The 27904-nt window shown below is 43.9% G+C and overlaps 1 protein-coding gene across 1 annotated transcript in view; it reads left to right on the top strand.

Moving 5' to 3' along the window:
* The first annotated feature begins 7931 nt into the window (after positions 1-7931).
* The window catches only part of ramp1 (receptor activity modifying protein 1), a 48632-nt gene continuing 28659 nt past the window's right edge, over positions 7932-27904 (top strand). The window contains exon 1 of the mRNA XM_056435363.1: positions 7932-8471. Coding sequence (XP_056291338.1) covers positions 8432-8471 — 40 coding nt within the window. The 5' untranslated portion in view covers positions 7932-8431. The remainder of the gene's footprint in view (positions 8472-27904) is intronic.

The raw sequence follows: 27904 nt of genomic DNA, 5'->3' as shown, positions 1-27904 counted from the left end.
CACACACACACCTATACACAGACACAAATACATACACACACCTATACTCACACACACACACACCTATACACAGACACACATACATACACACACCTATACTCACACACACACCTATACACAGACACACATACATACACACACCTATACTCACACACACACCTATACACAGACACACATACATACACACACCTATACTCACACACACACACCAATACACAGACACACATACATACATACACACACACATATACTAACACACCCACACACACACACACCCAAACACACACACACACACCTATACACAGACACACATACACACACACACTTACCTATACTCACACACACACACACATATAGTAACACACCCACACCCAAACACACACACACCTATACACAGACACACACACACATACACACACCTATCCTCACACACAGACACCTATACACACTGCCTGTGTGCCTTAAATGTCTGCAAATGTCGCACACACAGACACACACACACACACACATACACACACACACACTTACCTATACTCACACACACACACACATATAGTAACACACCCACACACACACCCAAACACACACACACCTATACACAGACACACATACACACACACACACTTGCCTATACTCACACACACACATACACACACCTATCCTCACACACAGACACCTATACACATTGCCTGTGTGCCTTAAATGTGGAAACGAGCCACATTGTGAACCAGGCAGATGTCTGCACTCGCGCACGCACACACCGACACACACACACAGACACACAGACACACACACACACACACACACACACACGCTTCAATACAAGAGGTTATTATCAAGGTGGATTGTAAGAGTTTTGTTTCAGAATGCTGTTCCCCTAAATGTAATTAATGTGACCACTTCCTCCTGTGTGGCTGTAGAGCAGAACGCTGCTCTGCTGCGCAGGCGTCTGCTGCTCCGGTGCTGTCGGCTGATTGGGATAAAGGCTCTCGGGGTCAAGCCCCGAGTCCGGATTCTCAAACTCTGGGTCTAAACCCGGGCCTGAGTGCCGGTCAGGGGCTCGCTGTGACACGGGGGCAGCGTCTGTGCAAAAGCAGAAACAATTCTCACCCCTTTGTGGCATGTAACCCAGAAATAAACACATTTTACTCAAGATTGCCAATTAAGGGCATTAATTAAAGTATGTCATACAAAAGTATGCGTTCTCTTTTTGTCAGTCTCATGTTGTATTATTAAAAAAACACGCACACAAAAGAGGTATCTGTGGTGTGTGTGTGTCTGTGTGTGTGGTGGGGGTCCCTTTTCCTCTTGGAAAAACCTTTGCTAACAGCATATGATCAGATTATAATTATTTTTTAAAGCACTGAGAATGTACAAACAACGGGATAATCCCTACTTTCCCAAAGCAGATCACGTGCCGCTGTAATCAAGATTGTGTGTTTTCCCACAACTTTAAAGCAGAATCGAGGCAGCGTGAGAACCTGTTAACGCGACGCTGACTTTTCCAGCAGTATGAGAGCCTGGGGAGTCAACCAAGATGGTTGCTGTGGCCGTAAAAAACGAATCAATTAGCTGAAAGTTGCTAAAACGCGTGTAGAGCTGATGAATCTTCACACTGCGACGGACCCCCTTCACATTATGTCTAGTTGTCTTATGTCACTTGAACAAAACACTCATTTAAGAAGCTTAAAATGTTGACTATTGTCGACTAACTGCTGCTAATTACCTTCGCATTGAAAATGCCGGAAGGTTATGTTTTGATCGCCGTGTATTTATTTATTTATTTATTTATTTGTATAAATCTCAAAAGTATTGAACGAATCGCATGAAATTTGGTGCGATGATTGTTTATTATCCGGGACCAGTTGATTAGATTTTGGGATCGATCGTCAAGGTCAAAGGTCAAAGGTCATGAACAGGTCAAAATCTTCGCAGAACTCAAAAAATATTTAACCGAATCGCATGAAATTTGGTGGGATGATTGTTTATTATCCGGGGACCAGTTGATTAGATTTTGGGATCGATCGGGTCAAAGGTCAAAGGTCATCAACAGGTCAAAATCTTTCGCAGAACTCAAAAAGTATTGAACCGAATCGCATGAAATTTGGTGGGATGATTGTTTATTATCCGGGGACCAGGTCAAGAACAGGTCAAAATGTTCTTGAATCGCATGAAATTTGGTGGGATGATTGGTTATTATCCGGGGACCATTTGATTAGATTTTGGGATCAATCGGGTCAAAGGTCAAGGTCATGGAAAGGTCAAACTCTTTTTACCATAGCGATACATTTTTGTCCAATTGGCATGCAACTAATGCCAAAATGTTCATAATTCAATGCCCAATCTTGTGATATGCGAAGGTATGCGCTCTACCGAGTGCCCATTCTAGTTGGTACATGCGTCTTCTCTCCGGGTGGGATCGAAGTGGACAGGGTTTTGTTGTTGTGTGTGTGGTCGTATGTGTGTACCTGTGTGACTGAGGGCCTCGACCATCATATGCGTGAGCTCCTCCTTCAGAGGGCTGCGGAGGTCAGCAGCGCAGTGGGGAGCGCAGCAGCCTCTGCGGTCTCGCAGCCGCACGCCACTGATGGAGAAGCTTAACAACAGGTTCAGAAAAACAGATTCAGGCATTTAAAAAGAAAAGTGTGTTTCCCTCGACAGATGCGTTTATATTTGGTGAGCTGACGTGGTTAAGAGTCAAACTCTTATACCTGCTGGAGGTGTGTGTTTGTGTGTGTGTGTGTGTGTGAGAGTATGTGAGAGTGTGTGTGAGAGTGTGTGTCTGTGTGTGAGTGAGAGAGTGTGAGTGTGTGTGTGTGTGTGAGTGAGAGAGTGTGTGTGTGTGAGTGAGAGTGTGTGTGTGTGTGAGAGAGAGTGTGTGTGTGAGAGAGTGTGTGTGTGTGTGTGAGTGAGAGAGAGAGTGTGTGTGTGAGTGAGAGAGTGTGTGTGTGTGTGTGTGTGAGTGAGAGAGTATGTGAGAGTGTGTGTGTGTGTGAGTGCGTGTCTGTGTATGAGAGTGTGAGTGAGAGAGTGAGTGTGAGAGTGTGTGTGTGAGAGAGTGTGTGTGTGTTTATGAGAGTGAGAGTGTGAGTGAGAGAGTGAGTGTGAGAGTGTGTGTGTGTGAGAGAGTGTGTGTGTGTGTCTGTGTATGAGAGTGTGAGTGAGAGAGTGAGTGTGAGAGTGTGTGTGTGAGAGAGTGTGTGTGTGAGTGAGAGAGTGAATATGAGAGAGTGTTTGTGTGTGTGTGTGTGAGAGAGAGAGAGTGAGTGTGTGTGTGTATGTGTGAGAGAGTGTGAGAGTGAGTGTGTGTGTGTATGTGTGAGAGTGTGAGAGTGAGTGTGTGTGTGTATGTGTGAGAGAGTGAGTGTGAACGTGATTGAGAGTGTGAGTGAGAGAGTGTGTGTCTGAGTGTGTGTGTCTAAGTGTGTGTGTGTGTGTGTGTGTGTGTACTGTTCCATACAGTATGAATGTGGTTTCTTACGCCGAGCGTCCCAACAGTTCCTTGACCACTTCTACGGGTCTGTGTTGCCATGGCAACGGTGCGGCGATGCCCTCAAACGGGTCAACGTCCCGAACGGCGAGCATCACGGCCGTCACACCGTCGCCGTTAGCAACGTCCACATGCAGCCTGTCGGCCTGAGACGGACACAGATGTTACAAACATGAACACAACGGTGATACATTTTGTAAGCTTGTAAGCTGTTTTCATTATTTTTTAAATATTTTTTAATAAATGTTAAGAAAAATGTATACAACATATATGTGTTTATTAATCTTCTCTTTTGTCGTTGTTGATGTTGTTATACTAATTTTGGCCACAAGGGGCGTGCAGAAGGGATAGTGATGCTCTTCAGAAATGTCGAAATGAGTATGGCAACAACAACAACAATAACAACAACAACACCTGACCAAAAAACAACAACATCCGACTCAGACAATGAGCGCACGCAAACAGTCTGGGAGACGTTTACCTGTGAAGCCACTTGAATTATCATTGAAGAAGAAGAAGAAGAAGAAGAAGAAGAGCTTGGGTGAAAGTCTAAATTCTTAGTAAATTTAGACTCCCTCCCCCCCCCCCCCCCCCCCCTCAGGATACAGAGAAGTCACAACAAGACTGGTGTCACGTGGGTCACCTGTGTGCGTGAACACTGTTGTTGATGTTGATTGGAAGAAAACAACAATACGACCCGCCTGGCGCTCGCCTGTCGGTCATTTTCAAACAAACGGGCATGATGTCATATGTGTCCGGTGGTAAAAGCCGGTAACTTACACGAAAACATAAACATCCGACCCTAACCTCAGTCGTGATGAGTGGACTGCATCCTTCCTCCTCCTCCTCTTCGGTGCCGGGTACCTCCGGCTCCTCTCGGCTCCCCTCCTCCTGCTCGCTCCTCTGCATCTCATCCATACTCCTGCCCCCCCCCCCTCCCCCGTCTCTCCTCGCTGCAGCCGGATCTGCGTGAAGTGCGGCGTCGAAAGCCGAGAAGTCAGACGAGACTTGACCCCCCCCACCCCTTTTGTTTGTTTGTTTGTTTGTTGTGTTGCTCTGTTGTAAGAAAGAAACACCAAACGACGGCACACCCGAGACGGATGGCTGATCCGCTTCTCACCGCTCCGTGTCTTGGCTAGTCTGAGTGTGTTTGTGCGATGTGTTTGTGATGGAGGTCTCTGGAGGTCTCTGGAGATCCCCGAGTCCCGGCAGACGGAGCGACGGCAATGTCCTCTCACGCAAATTGCTGCTGCGGAGCGGCAGTGAACGCATCGCTCCGCTGTCAATGCCAACGAGCAGGGCTGCTGTCCCTCGTCCGTTTGGACCGGTTGCTCAGACAACCGCACAGTCGTCGTTGCGTCGTTGCGTTACGCTCGTTACCTCGGTGGCGTCGGTGCGTTAGATTAAGAAAGATAAAGAAGCGCAAAGAAGCGTAAAGAAAGATAAAGAAGCGTAAAGAAAGGTAAAGAAGCGTAAAGAAGCGTAAAGAAAGGTAAAGAAGTGTAAAGAAAGGTAAAGAAGCGTAAAGAAAGATAAAGAAGCGTAAAGAAAGATAAAGAAAGGTAAAGAAGCGGAAAGAAAGATAAAGAAGCGTAAAGAAAGGTAAAGAAGCGTAAAGAAGCGTAAAGAAAGATAAAGAAGCGTAAAGAAAGATAAAGAAGTGTAAAGAAAGATAAAGAAGCGTAAAGAAAGGTAAAGAAGCGTAAAGAAAGATAAAGAAGTGTAAATAAAGATAAAGAAGTGTAAAGAAAGGTAAAGAAGCGTAAAGAAAGGTAAAGAAGTGTAAATAAAGATAAAGAAGCGTAAAGAAAGGTAAAGAAGCATAAAGTAAGATAAAGAAGCGTAAATAAAGATAAAGAAGCGTAAAGAAAGGTAAAGAAGCGTAAAGAAATCGTAAAGAAAGATAAAGAAGCGTAAAGAAGCGTAAAGAAAGATAAAGAAGCGTAAAGAAATCGTAAAGAAATTTAAAGAAGCGTAAAGAAGCGTAAAGAAAGATAAAGAAGCGTAAAGAAAGATAAAGAAAGATAAAGAAAGCAACTGGGGAAACATAACATTCACATGATGATATGTTATCAATGTCCTGTACAATTTGACCCCAGGCTGTTTTTCACTGTGTAAAACATATAAGAAATATCAACTTTTTTATTTATTTAAAGGGCTATTTAGGCAGTCAACAAACAAACAAACATACCTCACACTTAAACTTGGAAAACAATATAAATTCTAATAATTTTCTGGAGGTTTTAATTGCTGGGGTCAAATTGACCCCAGGGGTAAAACATGTTAGTACATTTGAAGGTAACAGGAGGGTTAAGAAGTGGTTTACTTCTGTCTTTCTGCTTCGTCTGTTCTTCGATCTCTTCATTCGGTCTCGAACACATTTTGGGTTTGAGATTTTCAGTCGAGCATCCGTCGTGTTCTGCATTTCCTGCTGCATCCCTTCCTCCCCGTGTCCAGCCGAGATAATACAAAAATCTAAACTTCCTATTTTGCCTTGCTGAAAACGTAACATGTTTTAATGTGATTCTGACTGGACTGCTGGCAGAGGACGACGTGCTTGATCTTACTTCAGTTGCCCTCAATTAAAAAACAAGCGCAGTTGCCTTGATTCTGACTTTTCCATTCAGCCGTTTCATTTTCTGAGTTGTTGTTGTTGTTGTTGTTGTCTCGGAGCTTCTGATGTAACACCACGGAGCGGCAACAACAAAACAACAAAAGGTTGAGTCCCCAGCAGCCCACGTGGATGAGTCATGATGAGGCTTTTCACTGGAGTCAAACTGAGCTGCAGCAACACAGAGAGAATGTTTTAATCACTTGAAACGGCTCCGAGGACCTCGATACCTCCAGCTGGGCTGGTCTTAAAATGAAATATCTTAACACATTTCTGCATACTATATTCATTGTAATGTGCATTGTGTGTGTGTGTGTGTGTATAAAGTCTCTACCTCTTTGACCACTTTATGATCCACAGAAACCTTTTCAGCCAAAGTCACAACAAACTGCTGTGCAGCCCAAACTCACAAATCCGAGTGGACATCCCACGATTCATGACATTAAAAAGGAGGAAAATCAGACTGAGGAATTATCCAGAGATTAGGATAATTGAGATGGGAAAAGATTTTGGGTCCGAATACAATTCAATTCAGTTTATTTTGTATAGCCCAAGATCACACATTACACATTTGCCTCAGAGGGCTTTACAATCTGTACACATACGACATCCCTGACCTTTGACCTCACATCGGATCAGGAAAAACACCAAAAAAATAGAAAAAACCCTTTCATTGGGAAAATAAAGGTAAGAACCCTTCAGGAGAGCAACAGAGGAGGATCCCTCTCCAGGATGGACAGAAGAACAGATGTCATGTGACCAGAAGGAATCATTACAGAGTAACAACACATTCAGTGTGTATGACGGAATGTATGAATAATTAGTAGGCATGGACCCACGATCCAGACCTCCACAATCCATGAGACAGAAGGAGGTAGAGAGGAGGGGGGCGGAGCATCAGCGGGGCCATGGCATCAGACCCAGCCAGGTCCAATGGACCCGATGAGACGTGAAGTCACAAGGACTTTGGGGAGGAAGCAGAGTTAATAATGTGAGATGGAGAGATGAAAATTCATCCATCAGGAGAGAGAGAAGAGGAGAGAGGTGCTCAGTGTACACGCTGCTGCAGAAACGTGTAATCATCCATCATCCATAAGAATATGTAGGAATTGTAAAAAAAAGACAAAAACTCAAAATCCACAATATGAAGCCCAATGAACTGCGTTGTAACGCACCACGTGACCACTAGATGGCGACGTAAAACAACTCTGATTTCAAGCCTGAACCACACACACACACACACACACACACACACACACACACACACACACCTTATCTACACGGCACCTGTCTTCAGATCCTGAACAGTTTTTTGGGGAGTTCCAGAGCAGTCTGCCGTATATTTTTCGAGACAGAAACGAGCCCTGTACAAACATCTTTTAAAGTTATTAAATTGTAGGTAGCCTAACTTCATAATTTCTAAAGATAATCCACAATATACAACGGGACTCTCTAAAATACTGCTTCCTGTTTTAGATGACGTCGCAACAGGTCGGCTGTAATCGATTGCCTTTGTTTGTTTATGTGTGTATTTAGTTTGTTGATTCATTAAGTGGGCGCTGGTATCCGATTAACCAATGGGAAAGTCCCATTTCCTGGACCTCCTCCCTCACCCCAAATACCCCCCTCCCCCTTCCCTCCGCGCGCGCAGTAATTGTAATGTTGTCTGTCCCTTGTGTCCCCGCCACTCACCCAGCCGTGTCCTCTCAGAGAGTGCGCACTGAACAACACTCCTCAACACGCACACACACACACACACACACACACACACACACACACACACACACACACACACACACACACACACACACACACACACACACACACACACACACACACACACACACACACACACACACATACACGCGCACGCGGTCTCCCCGCTCCACTGGTCCCAGGCTGGTGCGTCCCGTTGCGCGCGTCCACGCGTGTGTACCAACGCCGGAACGCTCCACGATAGCGCGCTCCGGACTCTTTGTGCCGACTGGCGGGGGAGGATATAGCTACAACTTTACGAGCCGATATGTTTCACGCGTGGATGACAGAGGATCGGTGACAGGAAGTGGTCGGGGGAGGTCAGGCGCAACAGGAGCGAGGACGAACCCCCCCCCTTTCTGACATCCACAGCGCAGTTTGCGCAAAAGGTGACACAGCAGAGGATCCCCCGACCGGACGACCGCGTTACATGGATTTCTTCACCTGCTGTCTGCGCTCACTCACGCTGTTACCTCTCAGTATTTGAGAGCTCTTGCTGCCCCTCCCCCCGCCTCCCTCTCTTCACTTCCCTTCCAAACTTCAGTCGGCGGGTCGTGGTGTCGGAGAGCGCCAGGATGGGATCGCAGTCCCGGGCGCTCCTGTGGCTCATCGGAGGTGAGTGTGTGGCACCGTGGGGCTGAGATGTGGCATCGGGCTTCACATCGGGCTGCTAACATAGTAGAGAGGACCATTTCATACTCTATTATCTCTCTCTCACTCCCACTATAGTTACCCAACATGGGTTTGTTATGATGCCAAATCATATTTATTTGGGGGATTCGTCGTGGTGCCAGCCCCCGTGCGTGGTGACGCGTAAACTGTCTATGTGTGTAGGAACTGGAGCAGTGCACGTGGCTCCAGGTCAGGGACAAGAGTGAGGGAGACCACCAACAGGACACTGTATCAGATGAATATATATATATATATATATATATATATATATTAGTAGAACTTTGTATTTGTCTGTCAGAATGTGGAGATAAAACACTTAATTTCCAAAAGGCTGAATATATTATTCTCAAAAATACGTGAAAAAACAACCACGACACCCACTCACTGCATCTAACCTCGCAATTAGACTCTTTTTATTACAATGTTTATTTTACTTTGCACAGGTGCCTAAACTAACCTGTTCAGTTGTGTTTAGCTCAGACTAAACTACCATCTCACATTTATATTTAACAAATACACGCTGCCCATAAAAGTGTGAAGTCTCCTTGTCACAGAAGATAACGTGAATATATCAGAACTGCATCTCTCCCACAGTAGATAAGATTGTGTGTGTGTGTGTGTGTGTGTGTGTGATCCCATCAGGTCATGCTCACTCTTAACACACGCGACTTATCGAATGCATTCGTTCCAGCCGAGGCGTGCACCACTCGGTAGGAGGGGTTTGGATAAATAAAATAATAATAATATAAGTATGTGCGTGGTCAACAGAGAGCTAGTTGTTGATGTGTGGTTGTTAAGCAGAGCTTGACTGCATGTACCAATTCAACATAAACTTGGGAGGACAAATACACTGGATGCAAGTTTGATACTCGAGCGCTTTATTTTCTGCAGGTGCATCAGCTTATATAGACTTGGTCACATGACACACACACCTGACGTGCATAAACAATAATTGGGAGCACAATCAGTCTTAATTATTCAATTAACCGTGATCCAGAGGCAGCTCCTTCGTATCTTCTCCTGTATTTAAGGAGAACGCATCCTTCAGCTTCCTCATAAAGACACGTCCACATGTAATGATAGTTAAAAAGACGTCTCTGTTCTTAAAAATACAAAGCATTGATTATTTCGCCAAGGGAAAAAAATGTGATGGAAACGATGCATTGGCTTGACGAAGCCCTGTCATTGTTCCAACATCTGAGATTATCAGCGACACTATTTGACATGTTTGTATTATTCATCAACAATAATAATCACGCCTCTCGTGATGCCTTCAAATGCGGTCGTGTGTTCATGGAGAAGTCAGTCTGCCCTCTCGGATGCTGTGACCATCACTGGACCTTCATTGAAGGAGGCTGGAGACCATGAACTCCTGTCGGTCGTTGACTCACCGACACGTTGGATTCACTGCAGCCAGCAGACGAGAGAGAAGGCACAGCTTCTATATCCAAGCCTCTCTCTCTCGCTCTCTCTCTCCCTCTCACCTTCTCTCACGTTCTCCCTCTCCCTCGCTCTCCCCCTCCCTGAATCCCCCTCTCTCTCCCTCTCCCTCGCTGTAGGAAGTGTCTCCGGTGGAGCAGACGTAGTAGGCCTACAGACTCCAGCACAGAACCAGACGCCGACTAAGAGATTAATCTTTTTTATCGTCTCTCTCTCTCTCTCTCTCTCGCGGGGTTAACCTTAATGAGCGACAGCTGTCGTAGCGTGCCACCGGCCTCTCGGTGGTTCTTCACTTGCACATTGCTCCGTTTCAAATGTCACCGTTGTGTCAATTTCAAGTTCCGCTGAAGTTTGGATAAATTTATTCTGCTACAGTCAAACGTTCGACACTTTGATTCTCTGTTAATTATGAAGACTTTTTTTCCAAGTTGCTGATTACCTGATTTATTATATAATATGTATCATTGTGCAGCAATTATTAGTATTTTAAAAATAAATAACAATTCGGTGAATGTAATGGTCACATGTTGCATTACAGAGTGAGTGAAGCCATGTCTCGGTGATGTACGGCTCTGATCCCAGATCTTACTTATGGGACTTTTGTAGTTCGACTTTCTTGAAGAAATGTTACTTTCTGTATTCTTGTTGTTCTGAGTTTGTTCTCTTGGTTGATGAACTTATTGTAAGTCCCTTAGGATAAAAGCGTCTGCTAAATGAAAGGCCGGGCGTCGTGAGACCTGGTCTCATCCGTCTTCACCGTCGGGCCCTGCTTCACGCACACGTCCATCCACAGCGTTGTAATTTCAGGCCTTCAGTTGACTCTGGTTCGCTCCCCCACCTCCAGCCCTGATGCTCACAACTAAGTGCTTCTCTGTTAGCCGTAATGTGAAACTCACCCACCCCCCCTCTCAAAGTAAGCGTGGTGGAGCCGGAATGCGCTCATGGTCCCCCCGCTTCTGGTTGTCGTGCAGCTCCCCCCAGTAGGGGCGAGATCCCCCTAGCGACGCTGGCACTCACTGGCACCTCACTGGCAACTCACTGGCACCTCACTGGCAACTCACTGGCACCTCACTGGCACCTCACTGGCAACTCACTGGCACCTCACTGGCAACTCACTGGCACCTCAGTGGCAAGTCTGTGGCAAGTGCCACAGACTTGCATAGATAATGTATTTGTATTTTTTTAGACTTACTTAAAATATGCAATACGATATTGCTGTACAATACTGCTGTACTATATTGAATATTGTTTTGCTACTACTACGTTTCACTTCGTAATATATAACACTTATATACCATGATATGTATAATGTGGTCCGCCTTTCTTTAATAATAAAAAATATATAATTATTTTTTTTACCATGTCATACTGTTATACCTCCATGAAATTCTCCTTTGAGGAGATGCCACTGTTAGTCTAAAGTTTAAGCACTGGCACTCAGTGACACTTGCCGGCACTTGCCATCAGTTGCCAGCAGTTGCCAGCAGTTGCCAGCAGATGCCACTACTAGTCAAAAAGTGCCACTACTAGTCAAAAAGTGCCACTACTAGTCAAAAAGTGCCACTACTAGTCAAAAAGTGCCAGCAGACGGAGGGTCGGCCAGGCGCGTCTGCGACATGTCTGCGCAGTGACGAGACGAGTCTTCGACGATTTAGTGACAAGCTTCACTGAAGTGCCCGGACAGCGGAAGAAATCACTTTCATGATCACAAAATGGAGGAGCTGCGGTTTAGCTAGATAGATACACAGATGGATATATATATACATATATGTATATATATATATATATATAGAGATAATTTGTGTCTTTTTGTAGACTTACTTACAATATGCAATAAGATAGTTCTGTACATTACTGCTATACTATATTTAATATTGGTTTGCTTCTATATATTTGTAAGGTGCTGTGATGCTTGAGTTAGGTTTATAAATGCAATTAATGTGATGGTTATTAATTGAATACTAGGCCAACATTAAATTACAGAACATTACTGCTATACTATATTTAATATTGGTTTGCTTCTATATATTTGTAAGGTGCTGTGATGCTTGAGTTAGGTTTATAAATGCAATTAATGTGATGGTTATTAATTAAATACTAGGCCAACATTAAATTACACATCAAAGCACATATATTTGCTGAATCAATAAAGCTACAGTTGTCATGGGTGTGAACAGAATATGAAAAGAACGAGACGCAGAGAAAGTCCGGAAACAGTATTCACGGAACGTATTAGTAAATATGAAACACATTTAATAAAACAAAACACAACATGTAAAACAATAAACTCTCATTACGCAACTAATCACAGTGCTTGAATGACCCATCCACCTTGTAACCCTTGTCCATGAATTCCTCAGAAAACCTATTATAATCACTTTGATATTCAAAGTTGAAATCCAAGAGTCTTTCAGCTCCGTCGTCTTCTTCTTCTCCCGCATGTGCTTTTCCGATGGCCAGCTGTTCTGATCGGCCCATTAGCGTCAGTGCGGGTAATGTCACCTTCCCCTTCAAAGGCCATGTCTGGCACCTTTCTGACTTCTGCCCCCATCGTGGTGGCATCTGTCTAACTACTGGCTGGTGGCAAGTCTCTGACGCGTCGTGGCACTTCTTTGACAACTAGCACTGGCAGCTCATGGCACCTACCGACACCGAACTAGTGCAATCACTGGCACCGACAACTCAGCGGCAAGTGCCGCTCGGTGCCAGTACTCAGCGACAACTCAGCGGCGTGTTTGCGACGAGTCGCCGGCAGCAACACTCAAGTGGCAGGACAGCAGCAAGCGAACGACACTCGCCGAGAAGCTGTGGGTGGAACAACCATTGTTGTTACGACAGATCAGCTGCCGTTAATCAGTTTTATGATCATAGATTGGAGGAGCTCCAGGTTTTTTTATTTACACTTACACTTATTAACCATAATATGTATAATGTACCCGCCTTTTTTAAATAATAAAAATAAAAAAAGATTTGTTTTTTACCATGATCATAGGCCTACTGTTATACCCCCACTATGATACTCTACTCTGAGGAGATGCCACTGTTAGTCTAAAGTTTAATATATTACGAAGTGAAACGTAGTAGAAGCAAAACAATATTAAATATAGTAGCCTACAGCAGTAATGTACAGCACTATCTTATTGTCAGTAAGTGTCTACAAAAAGACAATTATATATATATTTAGCTCAGTGGGGTAAGAGGGCCGTCCTGCAACCGCAGGGTTGTGGGTTCGATCCCCGCTCTCCCCATTAGTTGCAAGTCGAAGTGTCCTTGAGCAAGGCACTGAACCCCCAGTTTGCGGCGCTTCGCTTCACCGCAGCCCACTGCTCCTTAATAACTAAGGATGGGTTAAATGCAGAGAACTAATTTCCCCTTGGGGATTAATAAAAGTGTATATTCTATATTCATATATATCCATCTGTGTATCTAGCTATTTTAGCTATCTATCTATCTATCTAGCTAAACCGCAGCTCCTCCATTCTGTGATCATGAAAGTGATTTCTTCCGCTGTCCGGGCACTTCAGTGAAGCTTGTCACTAAATCGTCGAAGACTCGTCTCGTCACTGCGCAGACATGTCGCAGACGCGCCTGGCCGACCCTCCGTCTGCTGGCACTTTTTGACTAGTAGTGGCACTTTTTGACTAGTAGTGGCACTTTTTGACTAGTAGTGGCACTTTTTGACTAGTAGTGGCATCTGCTGGCAACTGCTGGCAACTGCTGGCAACTGCTGGCAACTGCTGGCAACTGCTGGCAACTGCTGGCAACTGCTGGCAACTGCTGGCAACTGCCGGCAACTGCCGGCAAGTGTCACTGAGTGCCAGTGCTTACACTTTAGATTAACAGTGGCATCTCCTCAAAGTAGAATTTCATGGCGGTATTACAGTATGACATGGTAAAACAAGAAATTATATATATATATATATTATTTTTTTTACATTATTATTATAGAAAGGCGGGTACATTATACATTTTGTAGCGACCCTGTGAAGTGGCTGTCAATCACAGTGTGGCACCGTGCATGCTGGTCGAGGGAGCGTGCCTGTGATTGGCGGAGTAGAGGGGAGGCGGGGTTAACCTGTCGGAAAACGGAAGTTAAGGGTGGTTGACGGGAACCGTTGTTGTTGACATTCGAGCTGCTAAACTGAGAGGAGCACGCTGTCTGTGTTGGTGGATGCGAGCACGCTGTCTGTGTTGGTGGATGCCTAATAAAGGGAGGATTAATAACGTCGTCCCGTCTCCGTGTCATCAGTGCCATAACGTCCGAGACATTACAATATCATGGTATATAAGTGTAATAGGTTACGAAGTGAAACGTAGTAGTAGCAAAACAATATTAAATATAGTACAGCAGTAATGTACAGCACTATCTTATTGCATATTGTCAGTAAGTGTCTACAAAAAGACACTAATTTATATATATATATATATATATATTAATTAGTGTCTTTTTTATATATATATACACACACATCCATCTGTGTATCTAGCTATTTTAGCTATCTATCTAGCTAAACCGCAGCTCCTCCATTCTGTGATCATGAAAGTGATTTCTTCCGCTGTCCGGGCACTTCAGTGAAGCTTGTCACTAAATCGTCGCAGACTCGTCACTGCGGCCGACCCTCCGTCTGCTGGCACTTTTTGACTAGTAGTGGCACTTTTTGACTAGTAGTGGCACTTTTTAACTAGTAGTGGCACTTTTTGACTAGTAGTGGCACTTTTTGACTAGTAGTGGCATCTGCTGGCAACTGCTGGCAACTGCTGGCAACTACTGGCAAGTGCCGGCAAGTGTCACTGAGTGCCAGTGCTTAAACTTTAGACTAACAGTGGCATCTCCTCAAAGGAGAATTTCATGGAGGTATAACAGTATGACATGGTAAAAAAAAAAAATTATATATTTTTTATTATTAAAGAAAGGCGGACCACATTATACATATCATGGTATATAAGTGTTATATATTACGAAGTGAAACGTAGTAGTAGCAAAACAATATTCAATATAGTACAGCAGTATTGTACAGCAATATCGTATTGCATATTTTAAGTAAGTCTAAAAAAATACAAATACATTATCTATGCAAGTCTGTGGCACTTGCCACAGACTTGCCACTGAGGTGCCAGTGAGTTGCCAGTGAGGTGCCAGTGAGGTGCCAGTGAGGTGCCAGTGAGTTGCCAGTGAGGTGCCAGTGAGTTGTCGGTGCCAGTGATTGCACTCGCCCTCTCTCGCTCCCCCCGTGTTCCTCGCCGCTTATGGAAAGAGGAAAAGATGAACGGGAGCTTCCTCTGCTCCCGGCCCGCTGTGCGCCGTTACAAAGGCTCTGTGAAGGTTTTCTGAGCCATGACTCATCACAGCGGCACCAGGTGGCCTCATTACTGTTCCACCACTTTCCCACCTGGATTAAAATTCTTTAAAAAAAAAACCACCTTCATGTCCCAGGATTACTAAATACAGTAATTCTGCTCATTCCGGGCGGTTCATTTAATCGTCACAGGTGCTTTCGTTCCGTCTGTCTCAAGGGGCGGTCCTGTTGTCGCCCACAGCGCCCTGAGAAGGGACTTCCCTCTGCCCCCGTGGACACGGAGGGACACTTTAATCCTCCCCCCCCCTCACATGATCGTCTTTCATCCATTTAATTGCGAAATGTTTCCCACGCACGAGCGACTCACCGGACGGTATTGAAATGACAAACTGGGGAGGACTTTGAGGTGGGGGGGGGGGGGGGCATCTGGTCATTCTGACAGCTTGACTGGAGTGACTGAATATCCTGTCGGGGGAGATCCGGTCATTGGATATCCAGTCGGCAGTCAAAACGGTTGACAGCAAAATGAAAAGTGGAGGAGACGCAGATAAGCGTTTGTTGTATCGGTGTGGAAGGGTGCTCGCTCTTTATCCACAGACGACAGGGAGGTGTTGCAGTTGGCTGGCAGCCATGTTTTTGCGTGCGATCATGCGACAGATACGTATCGCGGGTTCGTTTATGTTAACGTCTGTTGGGTTTTTGCCGCGGTCACCCGATAAGCCCTCATCTCAGGAATGCATGGATTGGTAAAAAAATAAATAGAAGAAGCGCGCGGCTCTTGGTCAGAGTAGCATGTACTACTAGTGTGAAGGACTCAAGGGGACGAGCCTCCGTAAATCATCAGAGACACGGAGAGATAAACGAGGTGGGCGGGGCTGGATGGTGAAAGTCTTAATCGTCCTGATGTACGCCTGTGTCCGTTGTGGTGTGGTGCGTTTCCCGGGAGGGTGTTTGCGGGCTTCCTGCGTGCCAGACCCGCCCACCGGACTCTGGCTAATTAGATAGACAGTGAGCGATGGAGGAAGGGGAGGAGAAGGAAGCCAAGAAAAGCGTCCGTGCCTCCTTTTCTCTGAGCCATTCTTCACCTCTAATATTGGATAACTTTTGCTGGTTCCTCTATCTCTCTCTCTCTCTCCTTTCCCTCTGTATCAGAATCAGAACACTTAATTGATCCCTTTGGGGACATTTCTAAGTTACAGTTGCTCTTATGAAGAAAAATGAGGAAATAAAGGACAAACCTATGCAAAACAATGTGTAAATGATGAACAGTATGAATGCCTTATCAATGGAAATATTCCACAGTTGAATTACTGTACAAGACAGAAGCCAAAGACAATTTCTTGCCAATGGCGAAATAACATCACTGGTTCATGCTTAACAGTTATTACAGTTAGATAACTAGAACGGGCACTTGGTAGAGCGCATACCTTAGCATATCACAAGATTGGGCATTGAACTATGAACATGTTGGCATTAGTTGCATGCCAATTGGATACAAATTTACCGTGCTATGGTAAAAAGCAGATTTTGACCTTTTCATGACATTGACATTGACCTTTGACCCGATCAATCCCACAATCTAATCAAATGGCCCCGGAATAATAACCAATCTTCCCACCAAATTTCATGCGATTCGGTTTAATACTTTTTGAGTTATTACCCCGAGGCAAAAACCACCAATCAGAGCAGAGGAGGAGTCTCTGCTAGTCAGAATTGTGATCTCCGAACGAACATGAATCAATATTCTGTTACGGCATTGGTTCGCTCTTTCCTCAAATGCGGGCGGATCCAAATCCTTTTCCAGCTGTTCGGTAACAGCAAGAAATAGCCAACGACACAGAATCTTGATTCCAACCTGATCGGCGCAGTAGGATCAGATAATGTCAGGATGGAAAGTTATTCTTTACCAAGTGACCAACTGTAGCTTCGATTGAGATGTCTTCTGCAAGCGAGGCCGTCTAACAGACAGGGCGTTCGAACAACGAGCCACGGTTGGATTTTGGATTTGGATTCAATCTATTGTCATTGCACAGAGGTACCCAGGCAACGCAATGTATTCTCTGCATTTAACCCATCCACGAGCCATGGTGGTGCACCTGCGCTGAGGGCTTCCGGCATTCAGTGTTTTCGGATGGGCCTGTGGTGCAGTCGGTGCAGCAGAAAGCAGAACACCGCACTCCAATCAATACGTTCCCACCAGTGGACGAACCGTTTGTACCGCTGCTTCAGAGATCCGTTTTCATGCTCTTTTCAGAGGATCAGTGAGCGATCGGCCGGCCTATTGATTCAAACCCTGAGGGCCGGAGATCCTCCTGGCTGGATCCTCTTTCTGCTTCCCCTCTAAGTGTTATCACATATCCTTGTAATTCTGTCAAACTCCCTCTGTTTTTTTTAAAATATTCGTTGCTTCCTTGTGATCTACATCTTGCTTCTTTTCTTTGTACAGGCGAGAGGAATAGAACATTATTTTCTATGTACCGAAGGTGATGTGTGGGGTAAAGCTAATGGATAGGAAGAAGACCGAGGATCTGATGGAGATGCTTGGCTTGGAAGATTCGGTGGGCTGAGGTGAAACTGGCCACCCCCATTTTTTGGGGACGAACCCGGTTTAAAACTGGACGAAGAGCGAGAGAGAGAGAAGTGAAAGGAAATGCATTGTGACGTGTCTCAATGAGGCGTGGCTGCACCGCGATCTCCTCAGCATAGAATCCCCAGGTGTGAAATGAACGAATGATTTGTGTCTGGTTTTATTGAGAAAATAAAGCAAATCCAAACGGTTTGTTTGCGGCAGAAAGGGCGTCGAATCTAAAGGGTGACGAGAGCGTCTGGCTAACGCAGACTGGGAACAACTTCCCAATCATCGGTTGTAGATCATTGGTTCCTGTTCATCTGGTCGCTGTTTGCTCTCTGAAATGAATTTCAATTCAGTTTATTTGTACAGCCCATTTTCACAAATTCCAAATGTGTCTCAGAGTGCTTTACAATCTGTACACATAGACATCCCTGACCTTTGACCTCACATCGGATCAGGAACAACTCCCAAACAACCCTTTAGGGGAAGAAAAAGGTAAGAACCCTTCAGGAGAGCAACAGAGGAGGATCCCTCTCCAGGATGGACAGGTGTAACAGATGTCATGTGACCAGAAGGAATCTTTACACACAAATTAAAACACAGTAACAACACAATGAATACCACAGAGTGGATGAATAGTTGGTAGTCGGCATATTCCACGATGGAGACCTCCACGATCCATCAGGCAGATGGAGGTAGAGAGGAGGAGTGGGCGGAGTCGGCATGTTTTCCCAGATCCGGTGTGAGGGTCGTGACGCAGCCATCGTGACGCCACCCGTTGGATTTACGGTCCAAGCCATATTGAAGTTTGTTTTTTTCAACCCATGAACGGAAATTTAAATGTTGTAATGCTGAGGGGTGACGTAGAGACGGCGTTTACGGCAGCGACATGTCAGTCATTATGACATTATGGCATCTAGGGATGGGAATCGAGAACCGGTTCTGTTTTAAATCCGGTTCCCAGTGAACCGATTGTTTGGGGTCGTCAGCTAAATTCTTTAACGGTTCTGCTAACGGTCCTCTGTGGCGTTGCGCATGCGTGAACTTTTTTAGTTTCTTCTTCAGACTGCAAGCAAACATGGCAACTAGGCAGAGGCGTTCTAAAGTTTGGCTCTATTTCACACGACAAAAAGTGCTAGTGTGAGGTGAGAGTGCTCACCTGTGTGCGCGCATTACGGCTGAGCGCTGCGCGCGCAGACAGCATTTAACGGAGCGGAGCATTGCGTGCGCTCTGATCGCTCTCTTAATGAAGTATCGATACTGAAAATATACTAAATCACATCGTGTTTAACGTACGGGTACTTCGTTAGTATCGATACACCGTGCAGCTTTTTATATGCTCTCTATAGTCGCTGTGACGGGAGGGACACCGGCTAGTGCATAAAGAAAATATATACTATATTTATTTTATATCGGATTGGGAAATCTTTGAGGTAATTATTATGCAATATATATATATATATATATATACACTACCGTTCAAAAGTTTGGGGTCACTTAGAAATTTCTTTATTTTTCAAAGAAAAGCACTGTTTTTTCAATAAAGATAACATTAATCAAAAATACACACTATACATTGTTAATGTGGTAAATGACTATTCTAGGTGGAAACGTGTGGTTTCTAATGAAATATCTCCAGGTGTATAGAGGCCCATTTCCATCAACTATCACTCCAGTGTTCTAATGGTACATTGTGTTTGCTAATCGCCTTAGAAGACTAATATCTGATTAGAAAACCCTTGTGCAATTATGTTAGCACAGCTGAAAACAGTTATGCTGGTGATATAAGCTATACAACTGGCCTTCCTTTGAGCTTGAAGTTTGAAGAACAAAATTAATACTTCAAATATTAATAATTATTTCTAACCTTGTCAATGTCTTGACTATATTTTCTATTCAATTTTCAATTCATTTGATAAATAAAAGTGAGTTTTCATGGAAGACACGAAATTGTCTGGATGACCCCAAACTTTTGAACGGTAGTGTATATCTTCTTTCTTACCCAATCTAATTAAAATAATACAAAAAACTAATCTCTCAAAGTTTTAATTGGACTCGATCAAACTGACAAAATCAAAATTAAATCCAGTATCCAAATGATGATTGAATGGCGACTCTCCGGTACCCGTTATCTGTTGGACTGCACTTCTTCCCGTGTTGCAATGTGAGAACATGTCACACTCGACGGTCACGCCGGGCCGACAGAAGAGCCCGTGGGGGGGGCTCTCCTCACGTTTACCAGACGGGTCGAACGGTGAACCATCGGCATTTATAGCCATGACCCGAGGGAGGGATGTGACCGAGGCACGGAAACATATACCGCTAGCAGCCGGAAGATGTTACCGCCACACCTACCGCCGTGGACCAATGAGCTGCTCTGCTGGAGCAGGTTGTGGCTCCACAGAGGACCACAGGACGCTCACTAACTTCTCACGCCAGCAGTTTGACGGCTATGATCCGCTGGGAGCACAAGTGTCTAAAACCAGTCAGAGATGGGTTCTTATTCCCCCAACTGTCTTTTGAAATCAACCCTGTTGCCAGACAAGAACTTGGACAACTGTCAGTCCACCGCTTCGGTCCAGAAGTATCTCAACACCTCTTGGATAGACTGCCATGAAATTTACTTCACATTCATGGTCAGGGGAAGCGACCATATTCAGTAGCAACCTGTCAATACCATAATTTACTTAACGAACATCATGCCTTGAAACTAGAGATCGAAACAATAAACTCATGTTTAGTAAATTTATAAATCAATCAAGCGAGACTGACTGTTTTTTGCAACCAGAGGTGTCGCCCCCTGATGGCCAGGAGAGAGAATGCATGTTTAAGGCACTTCCACGTTGGCTACATTTTTCAGAACCAGAGGCTGCGGCCTGGCTTCCTGTCGGCCGTTTACAGAGATCAAAAAGGGAATAATTACTAAGATATTTAATTTGCGGAAAACCAGAGGCTGGATAGTATTTAGTGAATACTTATCTGGAATTATACGGTACTTAATACAGAGTACGCTGTGTATGCATTGGATAAAGCAGGCCTGAGGTCTCTCGAGGCATAAGTGCAAGAGATTGCTGGATAGAGCACGCTCAGTCAATCTTCCACCAGGATTTATATAATATATATGATCTGATAGGGTACAGGGTTTCCGATGGCATTGAGGTCACGGATTTGAACTAGAGACCTTTTCATTTCTCCCTCAACAACCTATTTGTATGAGGAAAAAACATTTTTAGAAATGCATGTCGGATTTTCTCTATATAGTTCTCAGGTGAAAAAGGTCTATTTCAGCTTCGATTACCTTCTGAAGAGCTGATGAATTGCCTCCCATCAGCATTTATTTTTTCTATTATTCTTTCCTTTCTTTGCTGCTCGTGATGCATAACGTACCCATTTTCTGGAGGGGAATTAGTATGGAATGGAGCGAGGCTGTGGAAAAAAAATCCCGAATTGGGCAGAATGAGAGACTGGTTTTGGACATTGACTTTTCAATTAGAACGTGTGATTGCTGTTAATTTTATGCATTTGAAGACACCGTTGTGCCAAGATGCAGACTAACGCTCAATACACCGCTGCTCAGGTCACATGGCGCTGAATGTTGAATTTTCATCAGGACACCAGCTGGTGCAAAAAGATCCCCTGCTATGATGTTCATTGTTCATGTCAGTCTTCAGACCAAGACAGATACAAGCACCGCGTACCTCTTACGGCACGGGAGGAGTTCAATCTCAGTGCCCAGTGTCTGTGACGGCCCTGCCTCATGTGTCCACTTTGACCTTACTCGATCAATATCACTGTTAATGGATCAATATCACTGTTATTAGATCTATATCACTGTTACTGGATCAATATCACTGTTACTGGATCAATATCACTGTTATTAGATCAATCACAAACATGGTATTACTCATAGTATTACTTATGGTATTACTTATGGTATTACTTATGGTATTACTTATTGTATTACTTTTGGTACTTTTGTAGTTTGACTTTCTTGAAGAAATGTTACTTTCTGTATTCTTGTTGTTCTTAGTTTGTACTCTAGGTTGTTGCACTTATTGTAAGTCACTTTGGATAAAAGCGTCTGCTAAATGACGTGTCATGTAATGTAATGTACTGCAGCCATGGAAACCGACCCTATGCCAGACCGGGTCTGCGTCGGTCAAACTAACGATGCTTTTCGGATGAATACGTTTTTACTCGAGTCAACTTGTCTCACTCAAAGTTTAGTCATGACCTCACGGGAACTTTCTCTCACAGTCTTCTTTGAATCCCTCCGATCGTCACCAGAGGTGTATCGTGCTCTGGAGTCGTGTGTTCAAGACGTCAGCCGTGGCCTCTTCGTCCTGCGACTGCTCTGCATTGTTCACTTCCACCAACACTTCCATACAGCATAATCAATAGTGTGACTTTGGTTCATAAGGTCACACTTATTCTGTATACCTGCTTCACATGAGAACATTGCCCACTTATTACGCGTGATGGTGTGACGGCGAGAGAGGTTTCACACCGTCTTCCTGTGAGGTTCACAGCCTCGGTTCCCCCCGGCTTACCTCTTTGTTGTTTCTCCGTCTGGAATTTGAAAAGTATTTGCCAGTAATGTTTCCACAAGTAAAGGCCGTGAGGAAGCTGAGTAACGCCGAACCCCTCCAGAGCGGCTAAATGGTTAACTCTTTCCTCGCCAGCTGGAGCTGGACTAAGAATAGGGAGGAGATACGCGGCGTCGGGTTGGCATGCGGCGGCCGTAAGTCAAAATGACTTAAGTATAAATAAATAAATAAATGCATGAATAAATATAGGAATAAATAAATAAATGCTTAAATAAATGGATAAATAAATAAATAAATGCTTAAATAAATGGAGAAATAAATAAATGTATAAATAAATGCTTAAATATATGTATCAATAAATAAATACAGGACTGAATAAATATAAGTTATAAATCAACAGGACATCATTAAATAAATATATTTCTGTATTTCTTCATTTATTTATTTCTCTATTTTTGTCCCAGCTCATTTGAATATACGGACACATAAATGTCACACATAAATAAATGAAGAATTACGTGTGAACACATAAATAGAGATATAAATAAATGAAGAAATACAGAAATGTAGAAATACATGTATTTAATGATATCCTGTTGAGTTATAACTTACATTTATTATTGTATTTATTTATTTATACATTAATTTAAGCCTTTATTTATTCCTGTATTTACTTATTTATTTATACATTTATTTAAGCATTTATTTATTTATGCATGCATTTATTTATTTATACTTAAGTCATTTTGAGTCCTCCATACCCACTCACCGCGACGTTCAATGAAATTACAGCTTCTGGTAATTCACGAGCACACCTCTCTCTCTCTCTCTCTCACACACTGTGATACGATCTCCCTCATGCTGGTTTTTGCAAGCCAGCCAGTGCTATTGCAGAGCTTGAATATGACATTGTTAATGCCATACAGACACACTATAGCCCTTTGTCTCTGGCATCCTTTTTGTTCTTTTTTTTGGGGGGGGGAAGTCTAGCCACACACAACGTCCACTGAAAAATGACAAGAGATCTCAGCTGTTCGTGTCCTTCAGTGGCCTAGAAGTGCTGCTATGCGTGGCTTTATTTATTTTCTCTGAAGGGATTACGGCGAAAGCCACTTGGCAGTGTTTTTGGCAGAGGAATTTAAAGATTGGAAGAGTAGAGCCCGACGTCTCCGCGCAGCCTATTAAAAGAAAGCAGAACTCGAGTGTCCTCTATCGTCTGCGCTCCGGACGGCTTTGAGGTCAATTCAAAGGTGAGGATGGACTCCGTTCGAAGCACGATACAACGGACAGAGAGAAACAGAGAGTGAAGTTGAGGCCCCTTCGGCAGGAATGCGACCCCAGAGAACCTCTTCCCTCTCTTCTGGGTCTCCGGTGTTGAACCACATACTTGGACAAAACAACAAAAGGCAGAGGATTTATGTCCCCATTTGGTTTTAGGGCAGAACAAGAGAGCAGCGTATTCCGTTGAGAGGTCTCTGTGTACCTCTCACTTCAACATAATCTATAGCGTACGTTTCACTGCCTCTGCAGGGAGGCTGCACAACAGTAAATCACAAAGTTTGTTCCTGAAACTGCAAAATATATTTATATATATATATTTATATGTATTTATATTTATATATATTTATATATATATTATATATACTTATATATTTATATATATTATATTATATATATTTATATATATTTCTTTAAATATATATATTTATATATATATATATATATTTTAAAATGTAAATGGCATGAGACTTCTTATTTCCAAGTTGGCAGAAAACTATAAATTAAGAGGGCAATCAATTTGGCTTCTTTCAAGGGCTTTTCAAACGTAAACTCCGCCTCAGCCGTCAGCACAAAGCAGTGACGTCGGTGAAACTGATCAATGAGCTCATGAATATATTAGGGCTGGGCACGTTAACGCGGTAATCTTGCGTCAACGCATCAATTAATTAACGCCGACAATTATCTTATCGCGCGTTAACGCAGGTTTTATTATTTATTTTATTATTGTAAAAGTGTGTTGCTCACAGGCTTTTATTTTGTAAAAGTCTGCGAACCGGAAAAGAAAGTCATTCGCGGTTTAACAAACATGGAGAATCTCAACAAATGACGGCAGGTATGAGACGCCCTCAAGACACACATCACACGGAGAATACACGAGTTGTATGAAAAGGAGAGGACTGCAAAGCGACAGCTTCACAACGTGCACCCTGTTGCTCTCACGGGGGACGACTGGACATCGGCTGACCAGACGTCCTCTTTTCCCCGGACATGTCCTGCTTTTGAGACCTAACAAATGCGTCCGGCAGGGATTCCAAAAACGTCGGGATTTTGCTTCGTCGGATATTTGTGTTTCTCTGGGTTTTCATAAACTAGGATTTACCCCTTACAAGTTTTGGAAATGGTATCTCCCTTACGTTCCACCTTCTTGCGCGAGCTCTGACGGTATAGAGAACAGTCATTGGTCGACCGATCTCAGGGTTGCCAGATACACGATAATTATCCTCCAAATACGACCATGTTGAGCCTTTGGTACGATACTTCACCATCTCCAATCTGGCAACACGGAGCACCTTGCCGCCTCCACTAGTTCATTGTTGTTTGTGCGGCATACTATAAACTACTACCAGGGCCGTCGCTCCCATAGTGCACTACGCACTGTGCGTAGGGCACCAAGTCCTGAGGGGGCTCCACAACATAGGCAACTAAAAAATCCTCATAGTTATAATAATTATAATGCCGATATTATTTCAGTCTAGAAATATTAGGCACCTTTTAGGCATGTATATCACAAAACAGGCAGAACAAGAGAGATGTTTAATCTCAGCACCCCCCCCCCCCCCCATTCACATGCCCTGACTGTGATGAAAACAGAGGAGACATTATGCTGAAACGTGCGCGGGACACTTTACTGAAGTTGCACAGCAGTGGAATGTGTCAAATAAAGTCACCACACTGAGCAGATAGAGCACCAGAGATGATCGCTGCTGCGAGACGACTGCCTTTGATCACGTCCCTGCTTCAGTCTCCAGCGTTCTGTCACAGTGTCTCTGCATAACTGCGTTGGACAATGTCCTGACAGATTTTATGGCACTTTAGTTCATATGGCAGTACATTTAAAATAAGTGTCAAGTTCTAGGAATTGACAAACTGCACTGAAAGTGTTTTCTGGTGTCTCACTCTAACAGGGACAACACGTGTTATGGCACTTCCATTCATATGGCAGAACATTTAAAATAGAAGTGCGCTATACACTACTTTTGAATTAATTATTGGATTTTGCGTATACAAATGCGATTAATCGTGATTAATCGTGATTAATCAGGGAAATCATGCGATTAATCGCGATTAAAATTTGTAATCGTTGCCCAGCCCTAGAATATGCACATGCGTATGAAAAGGCCCATTTCACTGGATGCCAAGTTCTGGAAACTGCTGAAACAGTTACTTTCAGACTTTTCTGAGCTGGGTTTGAATGTGTACGTTGTGTTGTTGCGAGGTCTGACTTACTGCTTACTACCAACTACGCCATTCCCCTGTTGAGACTCCGCCCACTCCTCCTCTCTACCTCCATCTGCCTGATGGATGGTGGAGGTCTGGATTGTGGAATACGCCGACTACCAACTATTCATCCACTCTGTCATATTCATTGAATATATTTTAACTCTAAATCTGTCCTTCTGGTCACATGACATCTATTGTTCTGTCCATCCTGGAGAGGGATCCTCCTCTGTTCTCTCCTGAAGGGTTCTTACCTTTTTTCCCCTGAAGGGTTGTTTGGGAGTTGTTCCTGATCCGATGTGAGGTCAAAGGTCAGGGATGTCTATGTGTACAGATTGTAAAGCACTCTGAGACACATTTGTAATTTGTGAAAATGGGCTAAACACATAAACTGAACTGAATTGAATTTTGTGAATGGAGTCTGGTGGCTTTGAAGAGAGCGCTACGGCGTCATCAGTTGGCCGTCGAACAGAGCCGTCTGAAGGCAGATAGAGCGGCACACCAACATACTGTGTTTTAGCCACCTTTAAAGAAAAAACCACCACATTTTGTTGTTATTATCGCTCCATTGAGAGTATTTTCACCGCTCTGCCTTGCCCTCAGACCGCCCTTTAGGAGCTGTTATCTGAGCTTTCTTCAACGCCAGTCCATAGTTTGTGTTATCGTGTGACTTCTTCTTTTCTTCTATTGCTCTGCTTTCTGTGGCCGTGCCGGTTCTCTGTGTATATGGACTGCACACGGAGCGGCGTCCAATAACATTTATTTTTACAATCAAACACTTGAAATGATGAAGGCACTTGCAAATGACACGGTAGTACAAAATGCAAACCATACTTTGGGCGTTTCATTTTTACCTCTTTACTTAAGATTTAATTAAACATCTTTTTTTTCTCCTTTACAAAACACTGGCGACAAGAAAGATCTCAGGGTAGATAATAACAAGAATAAATATGAAAGAAATTTAAATCATACCCTCTAAAATAAAAAGGCAATCTGGTTTGAATTGTCATCAAACACTATTACGGAGCTTCTTTACAAGGTATTTAGCCACGGCTGGTCTAGAGAGGGAACCATTAAGTGCATGTTTGGATGGATGGAAAAAAACAACACTGAATGGAAAGCGTCATCACGCAGAAACCTCGGTAAAGCCACGTGGGGGAAATCGCTTTTTGAGAAGAGCCTCATGGTAAAAGTAGCAGAAGTACTTTGCATAATGAGAATGTTCAGGAGCAATCAGGGTTTCAAAGCGTTAACCTTCTTTTATTTGATGTGGGAAATTAATCCAAAAATATCATAATAATAATAATATGTCATCGGGAGAACAAATTCAAAACAATTGAATGACACACACACACACACACAGCAGTAGCAGCTCAGTAATTTCACTCACACCTTTGGCCACTTCATAAGTCCTCCTCTGCAGTGGTTGGAGTGGTTGAGTGGTTTGTTTTTTTGGCAGCTGCAGGCGGTGTTATGACACGGGGCGAGACAAGCCCCCCCCCCCCCCCCCCCCGCTCATTCTCACCCACAACATTTCTAACACGGTGACGAGACAAAACTAAAAAGTGCGTATAGATTTATGTTCCTCAGGTTATACTGCTTTTCTTTCTTCTTACTCTCTCTCTCTAAATTATTCAGACAGGGCGATAGCCTTTCTCTTCAACCCAGTGGCTTCACCGGCCCCCTGCTCATCTCTAATCAAACCTTCTCTCACACACACACACACACACACACACGCACTATCTGTGGACCCGCCCATCACAGCCAATCATACTCGATGCTCGTGTGCCTGTGCTGGTCATGCCCTTTCCCCTCTCTACAGCGACACTGACGCCTCGTGTAATTACAGCGCTCCGCTTCAAGCCCACTCTCCACGTGTTGTTTTTTGCTGGTACACACTCTCTACCATGGACACACACACACACGCATACGGAATAAAGGAACACTGAACGACCCAGCTTTTTTTTTTTCTCCCCTCGAGGCTCAGCACACCGACCATGAATCCGTCCTCTCTCTTGTTTG

Source organism: Pseudoliparis swirei, chromosome 2, assembly GCF_029220125.1.
Source record: "Pseudoliparis swirei isolate HS2019 ecotype Mariana Trench chromosome 2, NWPU_hadal_v1, whole genome shotgun sequence".
Classification (NCBI taxonomy): domain Eukaryota; kingdom Metazoa; phylum Chordata; class Actinopteri; order Perciformes; family Liparidae; genus Pseudoliparis; species Pseudoliparis swirei.
This window is presented reverse-complemented; position numbering and strand designations above follow the sequence as displayed.